The 14,357-nt window shown below is 36.9% G+C and overlaps 1 protein-coding gene across 1 annotated transcript in view; it reads right to left on the bottom strand.

The window, feature by feature from the left end:
* Positions 1-14,357, bottom strand: part of CUNH8orf34 (chromosome unknown C8orf34 homolog) — a 337,095-nt gene that overhangs the window by 239,530 nt on the left and 83,208 nt on the right. Inside the window, exon 4 of the mRNA XM_040261349.1 lies at positions 6,581-6,709. Within this exon, the coding sequence (XP_040117283.1) occupies positions 6,581-6,709 (129 nt within the window). The remainder of the gene's footprint in view (positions 1-6,580; positions 6,710-14,357) is intronic.

Genomic DNA, 14,357 nt, shown 5'->3' with positions numbered 1-14,357 from the left:
TTCACCTCCTGCCTTCAACCCTTTCCAGCATCAGGGTCTTTTCCAATAAGTCAGCTGTTTGCATCAGGTGGCCAAAGTATTGAAGTTTCAGCTTCTGCTTCAGAGTCAGTCCTTCCAAAGAGTATTTAGGGTTGACTTCCTTTAGGATTGACTGGTTTGATCTCCTTGCTTTTCAAGGGACTCTTCAAGAGTCTTCTCCAGCACCAGGCACACTCTGTGCAACGACTGAAGACTTACATGGTATTAAGCCACAGAGATGTTGGCCATGAGACTCCCCTAACATAAAGTTATGGCAAGCCCTTCAGCCACAGGCTCAATTCAGGTAAGGACTACACTTGGTTTTTTCCTGTCATGGAGCAGGAATGAAATGAAATAAAAATGGAACATGTAAATGGATGAACCAATGGTCTGATCAGTGATGTTGAGTGTGAATTACAGGGTACTAATAGGGGCAGAGAAGAGAATCACACCCAAGAGAGAGTGTGTGCTTGCTAAGTCAATTCAGTTGCATCCAACTATGTGCAACCCCATGGACTGTAGCCTGCCAGGCTCCTCTGTCCATGGGATTTTCCAGGCAAGAATACTGGAGTGGGTTGCTATTTCCTTCTCCAGGGCATCTTCCCGACCCAGGAATTGAACCCACGTCTCTTATGTCTCCTGCACTTATGAACCTGCACGGCAGGCAGGTTCTTTACCACTAGCGCCACCTGGGATGCCCCCCAAGAGAGCGGGGAAATCTCAAGACTTGGGAATTAAACAGTTAGAGAGAGGAACTTCCCTGGTGGTCCAGTGGTTAAGAATCTGCCCAAGAATGCAAGGGACATGAATTCAATCCCTGGTCCAGGAAGATCCTACATGCCACAGAGCAATAAGCCCCTGAGCAGCAAATACTGAGCCCATGTGCCTACAACCTGTGCTCTGCAACACTGAGAAGTCCACTCACAGCAATGAAGAGCAGCTCCCGCTCGCCAAAACTCAAGAAAGCCCGTGAATAGCGACAAAGACCCAGTGCAGCCAAAAATAAATAAATAATAAACATTAAAAAAAACACTCTGCCTTCTAATGCATGGGGTGCAGGTTAGATCCCTGGTCGAAGAGTTAAGATCCTTACATGCCTCATGGCCAAAAAACAAAACATAAAATAGAAGCAATATTGTAACTAACTCAAAGACTTTAAAAATGGCTCACATCACAAAAATCTTAGAAAAAAAAAAGGTTAGGGAGAAAGATGAGTCCAGTTTGGCTGAACCAGTAGGTAGGTGTCACCAGCTAAGATAAAGCAAGTAAAGAAAAGTAGTGGTAAAGAAGGAAGTATGATCTACTTAGATAAACTGAGTTTGACATGGCAGTGGGATACCACCACCTTGTATAAAATCAGAGGGATGGTACAGGGAGGGAGGTGGGAGGGGGGTGCAGGATGGGGAACACGTGTACACCTGTGGCGGATTCATGTTGATGTATGGCAAAACCAATACAATATTGTAAAGTAATTAGCCTCCAATTAAAATAAATAAATTTAAATTAAAAAATAAAGGTATTATAAAAAGAAAAGAAATAACTGAAAGTAAGTAAATGTGAAAAAAAAAAAAACATAAATAGTCTGGATGGGAAATACGCTCATTTGAGTTAGCTGTGTAGGGGTGATAGTTAAATCTGTGAGGGAGGAGAAGGCTAGACACAGAGAACATTTGAAAGAACAGAAGCAGAGGATGAAAAACATCTATAGCAGCAGGAAAGAAAGAGGTGTATTAGAATGAAACCTACAAGAAATGTAGGGCACCTAAAGACTATCAAATGAGGGCCAGGTCCCAGAAACTAAAACATCGAGGGTTTGAAGACAGACAGAGTCATCAGTGGTGTTAAAATGGCCAAAGCAATTTTTGAAAATGAGAAAGCGTGTCCACTGAGTTTGACAATTTGGATCCAACTGGTGGTGACCACAGTGAGAAAACTCTGAATAGAATGACAGGTTCAATAATTATACTGAGGAGTGAGAGGAATCTGAGCAGGCGGAGAAGATGCGCATTAACTATCCTCTTTGAAAACTTGGATGAAAGAGGAAGAGGGAATTCTGATGCTATCTGAGGGAACTCAACCTCAAGAGGAGGTTGTGTGTGTTTGTTTTAACGTCAGTTAGAGCTGTGGTGTTCATCATGGGAGCTACTCATTAGATGGCTAACGAACATTTGAAATGTGGCTTGTCCATGCTGAGGGGTGCTGTAGAATAAAATTCACAACGGACTTTTGAAGACTCAGTATGAAAGAAAAAAGAAAAACAATATAAAACACCTCAATAATAATTTTTAGATGGAATATACATTAAATGATAATAATTTAGATATAGTAGGTTAATATGGTGGAGAAGGCAATGGCACCCCACTCCAGTACTCTTGCCTGGAAAATCCCATGGATGGAGGAACCTGGTAGGCTGCATTCCATGGGGTTGCGAAGAGTTAGACAGGACTCAGCAACTTCACTTTCACTTTTCACTTTCATGCATTGGAGAAGGAAATGGCAACCCACTCCAGTGTTCTTGCCTAGAGAATCCCAGGGACAGAGGAGCCTGGTGGCTGCCGTCTATGGTGTCGCACAGAGTCAGACACAACTGAAGTGACTTAGCAGCAGCAGCAGGTTAATATTGTATTAAAATTAATTTTACAGGTTTCTTTTTTGCTTTTTTGTAATGTGCCTATTTTGAACATATAAAATCCCATGTGTGGCTCATGTTACATTTCTGTTTGGCAGGGCTCAGCTGAAGTATGTTATTGGCTTTCAGGGATAAATAGCAATAACACTAATAATACCTGTGGCAGGCAGAAATCTAGGACGGCTCCCAAGATACACTCCTGGGCGGTCTTTTCCCTTTGAGTCTGCATGGTGGAACCACTGAAGATGAAAGGGTATCTCTCTCTTGGCTTGGTTACTAAACAGCAGACTGAGTAAATCAGAAGTAAATCCTGGTGGTCCTGACCTAATCAGATGAGCCCTTTAAAAGACGGCAAAGCTTCAGAGAGGTGCTCCCCAGTGGCCTCAAGGAAGAAACAGTTCATTGTTGTTGTTGTGAGAGGAGGAGAGCACAAGGCAAGGACCTGGGAATGAGCTGAGAACACTCCTGGCCAACAGCCAATGAGGAAAAAAAGGGGTCTCAGTGTTGCAAGAGCAAGCACTGAATTGGACCAACAATGTGTATAAGCTTAGAAGACCCAAGCCCAGGAGTAATCCCAGCCTCAACCAGCACCTTAATTTCAGCTTGCCCAGACCCTGAGAAGAGGACCCAATTAACCTGCACTCAAACTCCCAAAACACAAAAAGAGTAAGATAATAAATTTTTACTTTTTAAAGGTACTAAGTTTCTGGTAATTTATTATATAATAATAGAAATGGAATATTATATCTAATGTTTGTGCTGTGTGTGCTGTGCTTAATCAGTCAGTCATGTTCAACTCTTTGCGACCCCGTGGACCGTAGCCCACCAGGCTCCTCTGTCCATGGAATTCTCCAGGCAAGAATACTGGAGTGGGTTGCCATGCTCTCCTCCAGGGGATCTTCCCAACCCAGGAATCGAACCCAGGTCTCCCACATTGCAGGCAGATTCTTTACCAACGGAGCCAGCAGGGAAGCCCAAGAATACTGGAGTAGGTAGCCTATCCCTTCTCCAAGGGAATCTTCCTGACCCAGGAATCAAACCAGGGTCTCCTGCATTGTAGGCAAATTCTTTACCAGCTTACCCACCAGGAAAGCCCCCTATATAATGTTTAATTTGCAGTTATATCTAATGTTTAATTGGCAGTTATTTCATACCAGGCACAATATTAAACACTTTAGACACAAAATCTCATGTGATTTTCATAACACCTTCAGAAATAGTACCATGATTATTCCAACTTTATAGCAAAGGTGACAGAAACATAGTAAGGTTTATTCTCAAGGTCATGAAGCTAATAATTGGTAGCATTCCAGGCCACTGAAACTATTCTAACATAACTACCTTGAGGTAAGGAACACAGCATGAAGAGGGTCACAGGTCATGTCTGACTGTAAGATAAAGCATTATGCTGAAAGGTTTGCAAAAAGCCAGAAAAAGAGCATGGTACATCTGCAAACTGGAGAGAATTTCAAATCTTTCCTGTTATTATTTGAAAGAGCAAGAGAGAGAGAAGGAAGGAGGGGGGTTGCATTTAAGTCTGTATAAGCTGACAGCTGTAGAGATGAGATAATTCTACTATTTTGAGGGGTATAAACAATTTTTTACTGTCAATCTCTACTAATAACAAACACTTTAAATAATGTATTATCTTTTAGGAAGTAAAACTAGGATAAAGCAAAGACCAGCCTTGCCAGAGAGAATTCTATCAGAGACTGTATGAAAATTAGGCACTCACTAAAAACTTCCAATCTTTCCTGTGGTACAGGAAAACAGTTCACGATAATAAGACAATGAACATTCCTTTTGACCGTAACTGGAGGAAAGATTCCATTCCCTAAGTCTTCCTATTAAATAAAACAATGGTTAATAAAGTCACCAATATTTTAGAGAAAGAGTTATCAAGTCAGTCTATTATAAAAGTCAAACAAGATCAAACAGGAATGAATTGACATCTAGCTTCAGGAAGATGGATGAACAGTTTGAGATTAAATAGTTCAATTCTGGGCAGCGAGATCACTAAATAAACATTGTGCTCATGCGTGCTCCCTCATGTCCAAATCTCTGCAGCCCCTCAGACTGTAACCCACTAGGCTCCTCAGTCCATGGACTTTCCCAGGCAAGAATACTGGAGTAAGTTGCCATTTCCTTCCCCAAGGGATCTTCCTGACCCAGGGATCAAACCCACAACTCCTTCATCATCTGCACTGCAGGCATACTCTTTACCGCTGAGCCACCGAGGATATTTCTACTAATTTACAATGATCATCTCAGGTGAACTGATAACCGAATAGTTAGACACATGTTGGACCTAAGACAAGAAGTTAATATTAAATCTCAGATAGCAAAATCATAGAAACTCAAGTCATCCAATAAAGTAGGCTTTTGTTCCAAAAGAGACTCAGAAATTTACCCAGAGAAATAAGCAACCTCGCCCTGTGTGACCAACTGCTCCCTTACCCCACATAGACATCACCATTACTGCTACAAAAAACAGAGCCCCTTTATAATGATCAAGTGACACGAAAAGAACACACACACACACACACACACTATAGCCTCTGACATATTAATGGATAAGGTTCTTTTCATGAACATAATAATTAGCTGAAAACTCATTTTATCATTATTTGGTCCAAAAGTAAACCTAGCCAAAAATAGGATTTTCTTGAATCTCAACCAAAGAGTTCCTACTAATGGCAAAATTATGAGAATCTATCAGAAGCCAAGTTAACACTGAGACAGACTTACTACACAAAGGTTAAATAAAAAATCTAGTGGCTCTAATGAATTATAAATTAAGAAGTATGAAAAAGCTAAATCTCTCTAAAAAATATAAAACAGTATATAAATACATAATTATAGTATAGTACAATATATAAACACATAGATATTTATATAAACAATTCTCCCAAAATATGCTAAGGGAAATTTTTAACTTGGAAAAATATCAAGAAACTAGTAACTGCTATTTTTAAAACAGACTGATCCTAAAACATAATCTATTAGAATTTACTAGTATTCTATTTTAATATGAATCTTTAACATGATATCACACCAAAAGAAAATTTTAGTGAGACTATCTATAGCATTAATATGTTTCCAGAGATGCCTAATTTTTCAAATTTAAAGATATTTAAGAACCAGAGAAAGAGAGAAATACTTTGAACTCACTACAAAAACTGCAAAGTGTATACATATATATATATTTACATACAAATATATACTTTATGTATATACTATACTATATATATAGAATGCATTGATCAAATCAAATATTTGTCTATCTGAAATATATCATTTTAAACATTCCCACCCATCAGAAGAAGGAGATGGAACCATGTCTTCCTGATCTGGAGATGAGAGGACCAAGGCTCATACAGGTTTAATGATAGGTTAATGATTTATCTAAGGTTATTAACCTCATAGAAGGCAAAACTTCCAACTCAGGCCCTTGGATTACAGATCACTGCTTTTATAAAAAGGTATATTGCTAGGTTCTGAGAGGATTCTGAGAAGAATCTGGCCCAGTCACTATTAAGAAGTTTAGAGACATCAAAAACTAATGGAAGCAACAGGTTTGTGCATTGACTGGGATGACACATAACAACAGGGTTCAAAAGAGAAGAATGAATAAGATGCCATTAGGTTTACAGTTGACCTGGGTAATGAACAGAGGCCGTGGAGGGAGACTGGAATCAAACAGCCATTGTGGGGAGGGGTCTATAGCTCTTTCTACTCTATATAACCAGTCTTCTCATGAATCCATGTAACACACATGATTGGTCCTCAAATCCAATCTCATGCTCTAGAACTCTGCAGCCTCTCAAGGAATTATAATGAGGATGTTGGAAGTAGGTTATTGGTAATGGTAATGAATGTTTCTACTTTCATATTGGTTAGGAATTCCAATTACAATCAAGTAAATGAACTTACTTCGAGAGAGATTCTCAAGGGCTTTTCCCAGTTTCTTGCTCTCTTGAAGGATGTGGTTCAATTCATCAAAATCACGGCTTTCTGGTTTAGTCCGCCAGTTCCACTTAGGATGATCTACTGACCTTGGCACTATGTTTAAAAAAAACGATTACTTCATAAGCATGCTACAGAATGATAAAAACTTACTATTCATCATTATGTGAAAGATTGTCTCAAGATCAGTGCACAGAATAAAAATGGTTTTTGGAAGTAGTTCTCTTGTGAGCAAACAGAAGGGAAGTTATAAGGCTGGATTTTAAGAAATGTTTTAACTAAACAAGTAAAGGAAGTGTGACAGTGTTTATAGAAAAAAGAAAATTCAGGTACTGATTTAACACTAGTAATTCATATAAATTAGGGGAAAACACAAGCAAAGTATTTGTTATATTATGTTTCAGCAACTTAAAAAATAACTGCTACCTTCTTCATGAGCAATTTGTTAAATGATTTTAAGACATTCTTGCTGTCTTCTGATAAAACAAGACTGAATACTTATATTTACCTTCACTTTCCCTCAAATTCTCAATAAAATTATATTATGGTATTTTCCTTTTGTCAAAGAATTGGTTAAACAAAGAGAGAAGACAATACATTTTTTTAAGGAAGATGCAAAATGAACTGATGAGTAATAAGTGGATTTAACAAAAGAGAGAAAAGTGAAACCTAGGCCTTGAAGATAGAGATGTCAAAAAAGTGGACATTTCAAACCATTTAAACATTAAAGTATCAATCAAGGAGGACCAATGCCAAAATAATAAGAATATTATTACCATAACCAATAACCTACTTCCAACATCCAGATTAGAAGGATCCATTAAATGTTCAGTACAATGCAAGGCTGTGCTGTGCTTAGTCACTCAGTCATGTCCGACTCTTTGTGACCCCACGGACTGTAGCCCGCCAGGTCATGAAATTCTCTAGGCAAGAATACTGAAGTGGGTAACCTTTACCTTCTCCAGGGATCGTCCCAACCCAGGGAAAAAAACTGAGGTCTCCCACTTTGCAGGCAGATTCTTTACCATCTGAGCCACCAGGGAAGCCCAAGAATAGTGGAGTGGGTAGCCTATCCCTTCTCCAGGGGATCTTCCCAATCCAGGAATTGAACCACTGTCTCCTGAATTATAGGTGGATTCTTTACCAACTGAGCTACCAGGGAAGCCCATAATTCAAGGCACATTATCACAAAATTTTACAACAGTGGTAATAAAGAAAACATTTTTAAAAGCTTTCAGAGACAAAAATAGCAAATCAAATTGTCATCTGATTTCTCAGCAGCAATGCTTGGCCCCAAAAGACACAGGAGAAGTTCCTTCAAAATTTTAACTGAAGATTACTTCTAACTTAGAATTTTATTTATTTTTTTAACTTAGAATTTTATACCCAACTAAAATGGGCTTCCCTGGTGGCTCAGAGGGTAAAGCGTCTGCCCACAATGTGGGAAACCTGGATTTGATCCCTGAGTCGGAAAGATCCCCTGGAGAAGGAAATAGCAACCCACTCCAGTATTCTTGCCTGGAGAATCCCAGGGATGGAGAAGCCTGGTAGGCTACAGTCCATGAGGTCACAAAGAGTCGGACACAGCTGAGCGACTTCACTTTACACTTTAAGGGTCAATCGGGTTTCCCAGGTGGTAAAGAACCCACCTGGCAATGCAGGAGACATAGAAGACGAGAGTTCAATCCCTGGGTCAAGAAATCCCCTGGAGGAGGGCATGGCAACCCACTCTGGTATTCGTGCCTGGAGAATCCCATGGACAGAGGAGCCTAGAGGGCTACAGTCCATAAGTCTGCAGAGTCAGACACGACTGAAGCGACTTGGCACACAGCACAAGGAGTCAGTCAAGATACTTGTAAGGACTCAGAAAATGTACCTGGCAAGCACTCTAAGAAAGTTCCTAGTGGAGGTGCTCCACCAAAATAAGCAAGTAAACCCCAAACTGGAAAGAGCTGAGATTCAGGAAACATAATCCCCCATAAGAAAAATGAAAACGTAAGCCTCAGGATGACAGTAAATGATGGACTCAGCAGACAGCTGAGAAAAAGGAAACTAAGGAGTTAAGACTGGAACAAGAGAACAAAGGACTACAGGAGAGAAGTCTCTAAGACTTTTTAAATGAAATAAAGTATAAAATGTAAATTAAAGTAAGATAGAAGAACACGATGTGATTTAGTTATTGAGAGTGTTAATATTTTAAGGCACGTTTTGGTGAAGCATTAGTGATGGGTACAGAGAAAGCAAAGCAAGCAGAAAACAACCCAATTATTGATTCTAGAAACAAAATAAAAGTTGGCTTTCCTATGATTCTACTATGAAAAAGGATAATTAACACAATCATAAAAATATCAGTGCAGAGTCTACATCATTCGAAATATCTGCCTGCCTGTACTGTGAGAATGTGATGGGCCTTGGGAATAAAGCACATGATGTCTCAGAAGAGATCAAGAGATGATGCTTCAAATTTAAAAGCTAAAAGAAAACTATGCAAGTATCTTCTATGTTTATATATATAGATCTGCGTACCAAAAGAAACATCTAAGAGTTAAAAATGGGTCCACATTGGAAGCAGAACAGGAAGAACAGAAGGATACTTGCCTTATGGTATTAATTTGCTCTTTATACCATATATGTCTATGTTCAATAAAGATAAAATAAAATAATTTAAAAATATTTACATGGTAAGGCTATAGGAAAAATACTCTCAACCTACTGAAAAAATTTTTTGGCCACCTTTTTAGAAGTAATTCAGAAATATTTATTACAATAGAACATATACTGACCCTCTGACTCAGCAATCTTATTATTTCTGACAAATTATAATACATAAATGAAAACACTCATAGTTATGTATATATGTACAAAGGTTTATTTTATCAGAAAGTGCATAATAATTGTTTATTTCCAAAGAGTTTGTGGTTGTAAAACTCTGCAAATAATCATAAAACTAAATGTACTTCACAGGGAAATAAATTATGGCATATTTACACTATGGTACAGGTATATACTTATGAAAATGTATAACACAGATCTAAGTTCATTGCATGGAGATACGTCCATAATACATTTTAAAACAATAAAAACAAGTTGCTTAGGAATGTGTACAGTTTAAAGCCAGTTTCATAAAGCAAATCAACTCCCACATATTTTATGTTAGTTTATACAAAGAAAAGGATGTAAAAGAATGTAAATCGCTTCAAAGGATGTGAAAAGATACAAACTATTTCCAAGGGAGTAGAATAGGAAATGGCTCATGGGAGAGGATCTATCTTTCTACATGTTTGTATTTTTTTCATTGTCATTATAAGCAATATTTAAAGATTTATTTAAACTAAAAACATGCATGTGCCTCCTGTGTTTCTTTGTTTAAGGGACTCTGGGATGGAGATGTCAGCTAACATCAGCACCCCAGTTTTCAAGCAGTGGAGAGGGGAAGCAGCGATTGTGATCAATGGTTCTAGAAAACACCTTCAAGCATACACCTATTACCCCACAGGTAATACCCCAGGAGTTCCCAGGGGACAAGCTCAGGCACAGGGAAGAGAAACTCAGAAAAGGAGGCAGAGAAAACTGTACTTGTACCAGATCCTTCAAAACACTTACTGGTACTTTTGTTAGCCTTTTTAAAAGTAATTTATCTAATCTGCATCATTATATTATCTAACTTTTCTGAAAATTACCATATCCTATCAAGACATCTTCAAATAAAAAAATAAGAACATAGTCTTTAAAAAAAAATATCAGTCCCAATCAACCTCCCCAGATAATCATGAGACATGCCCCGCTGCCCACCCCAGCAGACTTTGCAGAACACCACCTGAATGCCCTCGTGGGCAAACTGAGATGAGACCAGCAGAACTGCGCAGCCAATTTGCTGAACCCTGAGAAACTATAATTTGTTGTTTAAGGCCACGGAGTTTGAGGAGGTTATATGCAGCACTGTAGAGAAATGATACGACATCCAAGCTCTTTCCCTCAGGAATTTTCAAGAGAAACTAAGACAAATTTCTTTCTACATTTCTGTAGCTTGTGACAAATGTGCTAGATATGTGATATTCAATTTATCATGGGATCCAAATATAGGACAAGGAAGGCCACAGGATAATCACGGTCTAATCAACTACACTGGATGATTTCAGAAGATGTTTTGAAATAACTAATGGAAGATGATTTGGGAGTCATCAGCCCAGTTTACAGACTCCAGGTGAGAATCTTTAAAGGTTTCTGATGAATTAAAAACCTTGCTTAGGTAATACTTAGTACTAAAACTCAGGGCTACAGTTTAAATATATTGTCTAAAAAATGTCCTCAGGAGAAATGGATAATAATAGAATGGTATAAATAACCGAATATTAATATGATCCATATGAGGTGAAACAATCTGAGATTAGGGACAGCCTATAATTATCCTTGAGATAAAACACATCCCCAGAGGACAGCAGGAATGCATCCACAGCACCATATAAATGGTCATGCTCCATTCATTCATAAAGAGGTCACTACTTCACAAACAGCCTACTGTATACTGAGCAGGGCCTATTTTGAACAACATTAATCAAATCAGAATTAATTAAATCCTGATATCTCCACCAATAGTTTCCATCTGTGGGTCAAATAATAAATTTACTATTTCCTCCAAATGACTTGATATATTATTTATCCATTTCTTTTGAATCAAAATAATTTCAATTATTTAGATCTTTTAACTCTGTTTTCTAAAAGTTTAGTAAATGCTAGTATTCTTTCCTGAAAGTTCCTCCCAAGTACTTTACCTTCACTTATAATATGTCAGGAGATTTCCCAGTACTATAGTTATGATATACCTAAAGTTGATTATAGTGAATTTATTATTTCATGTCTCTTGCCTTCTGCATTTCCATACCATGACTTTTCAGACATTGCATTGCCACATTAATTCTCTTGTATCTATGCAATTTATGTTTTCTACACAGATGTATAGTCTTTTCATTTTTTTCCTAAAATTTTAACAAATATACAGCTATTCCTCTTTGCATATGCTGTGCTAAATGAAACATTAAAAAAATAAGAAATCTCTGACAAATACAACAGCATAAATAAAAATACTGAGAACTGGTTCTAGTTTTTGGTTTAACTGAAGTTAATGTACTTACCTCAATTTTCTCATCTGGATCACAAATTTGAAATGGCTATAAAAGAATCAGTATACACTATCATGCATAGGGAATTGATAGATAAATGTTTTTCTGGCCCCTTCTGCCAAGACTCCACTGACCATCCTCAACCATTCTATCAGAAACCACCACTACACCAAGTAAACAGTAGAGATGCTTCAAGCACATAGGAAAAACTTTAGTGAACTCTGTCATATCTTCCTTCAGTCATGACAATTCACAATTGAAAATTAAAATCATAGTATTATCTTTCAGATCTTTGTACCTATACTAGCTTGTATTGTGTAACGTGCTCTTTTTTGTTATCTGAAAATGCACAGCTTCTAAACTGTTATCTCATGAGACCAGGACATATTTTGTACTAAGTCACCCTTAAACTCTCTTCATTTACTCATTTATACTCTCATTTGTATAGCACAAAACACTGTCCTAGGTTCTAGGAGTAAACCAGTGTGAATAAATATAACAAAATTCCTGGTACTCATGGAAATGACATTCTATTCAAGCTCACAGTCTATTGCATAGGATAACAGGTTATTGTGTTCCTTACAAAACTAGCCTTAAATAATATACAGTATATATTTTAAAATAAGTTTTAGCAATAAAGATCTTCTGTAATGAATGTTAATGATATTTATCTCATATGAAATCTTCGCCATCCATGGGATTTTCCAGGCAAGAATACTGGAGTGGACTGCCATTTCCTTCTCCAGAGGATCTTCCCAACCCAGTGATCGAACCTGGGTCTCCTGCACTGCAGACAGACGCTTTACCATCTGAGCCACCAGGGAAGCCCATGATGTGAAAGTTAATAACTGTTCATATGGTCTTTTTTCCTTTTATTATTGTCTTTGTTCTTTTAAGAACAGTCACTTAGAAAACTTTTTATACTTATTACACAAATATTTCTGTCAAATAATACTTCAGCTAAGAAAATACCTTTTTATTTTGAAAGTCTCTTTATCAGTTTTGTTTTAAGGTAAGAATTGTGAAATTTTATCAAATACATTCAAATATTATGAGATGTCATATGACTTTTCTTTATCAATTTGTATATTGTACCAACATACACATAATGGCAGTCCCAAAAGGAGAAGAAAGAACATTTGAAGAAATAATGCTTGAAAGATATTCCATGAAAACATTAATGAAAAAGAGTAGGGGTGGCTATGCTAATATCAGACAAAATAGACTTTAAAACAAAACTTGTTAAACAAGAGGACAAAGAATATTACATATTGGTAAAATGATCAACCAGTTAAGATTTAACAATTATTTAACATATATACATTTAACAGCAGATCCCTCAAATACATGAATCAAACACTGATATAACTGATGGTATAGAATTCTACAATAATAGCTGGAAACTCTAATACTTCTGTGTCAATAATGGATAGAAAAAATCTAAACAGATCAATAAGAAAACAGAGCACTTGGACAACACTATAAATCAATTAGGCCTAATAGACATATAGAGAACAATACAAAGACTAACAGTCATATGTGTTTTTCTTCCAAGTACATGTGGAACAATCTCTAGTATAGACCATATATATGTCAGGTCACAAAATAAGTCAAAATGTATAGACTACAGTAAAAGTGGTTTCTCAGATGCGAATTTGCAATTGTAAAGCCCACAATAAAAAGAAAGAAACATCTTATATCAATAACTGACCTTTATACCTTAAAGAATTAGAAAAGAATAGAAAACTAAACTAAACCTAGCAGAATGACATAAATAATAAATATTAAAACAGAGATAGGTGAAGTAGAGGATTCAAATGTAACAGAAAAAATCAACAAAACCAAAAGTTGAATCTCAAGAAAGAGCTTAAAAATTAATAAACCTTTAGCTAGATTCACTAAGAGAAAAGGGAGAAGATTCAAATTACTAAAATCAGAAATGTAACCAAGACATTACTACAGACTTTACAAAACTGTTTTTAAAAAGAATTAGAATGTTATGAATATTTAATGCCAATAAACTACACATGAAATGGAAAAATTGCTAGAAACAAACTGCCAAAACTACTCAAGAATAAACAAAAGATTTATAATAAGACATGGGATCAGTAATCAAAAACCTCACAACAAAGTCAAGCACAAGACAAGGTGGCTTCACTGGTGAATTCTACCAAACATTTAAAGAACTGACATCAATTCTTCTCAAATACTTCCAAAAAAATGTAAAAGGGGGGAATGCATCTAAACTCATTCTATAAAGCCAGCATTTCCCTGACACAGAAGACAAGAACATAATACTAAAACAATACAGCAGCATCTCTTCTGAAAATAGATCCAAAAATGCTCAACACAACAGCAACATATCAAATTCAGCAGTATAATAAAAGGATTATGGAAATACAAAATAGTCAAAGCAATCTTGAGAAAGAAAAATGGAGCTGGAGGAATTAGGCCCCTGGACTTCAGATTATACACTGAAGCTATGGTAATCAATAGTAAGGTACTGGCACAAAAACAGAAATGTACATCAATGGAACAAGATAGAAAGCCCAGAAGTGCACCTATGGTCAATTAATTTACAACAAGGTAGATAAGACTGTATTATACAATGGAGAAAAGACAGT

This window comes from Oryx dammah, unplaced genomic scaffold (assembly GCF_014754425.2).
Source record: "Oryx dammah isolate SB20612 unplaced genomic scaffold, SCBI_Odam_1.1 HiC_scaffold_19, whole genome shotgun sequence".
Lineage (NCBI taxonomy): Eukaryota > Metazoa > Chordata > Mammalia > Artiodactyla > Bovidae > Oryx > Oryx dammah.
The sequence above is the reverse complement of the archived record's forward strand: the minus strand, read 5'-3'. Positions and strand labels throughout refer to the sequence as shown.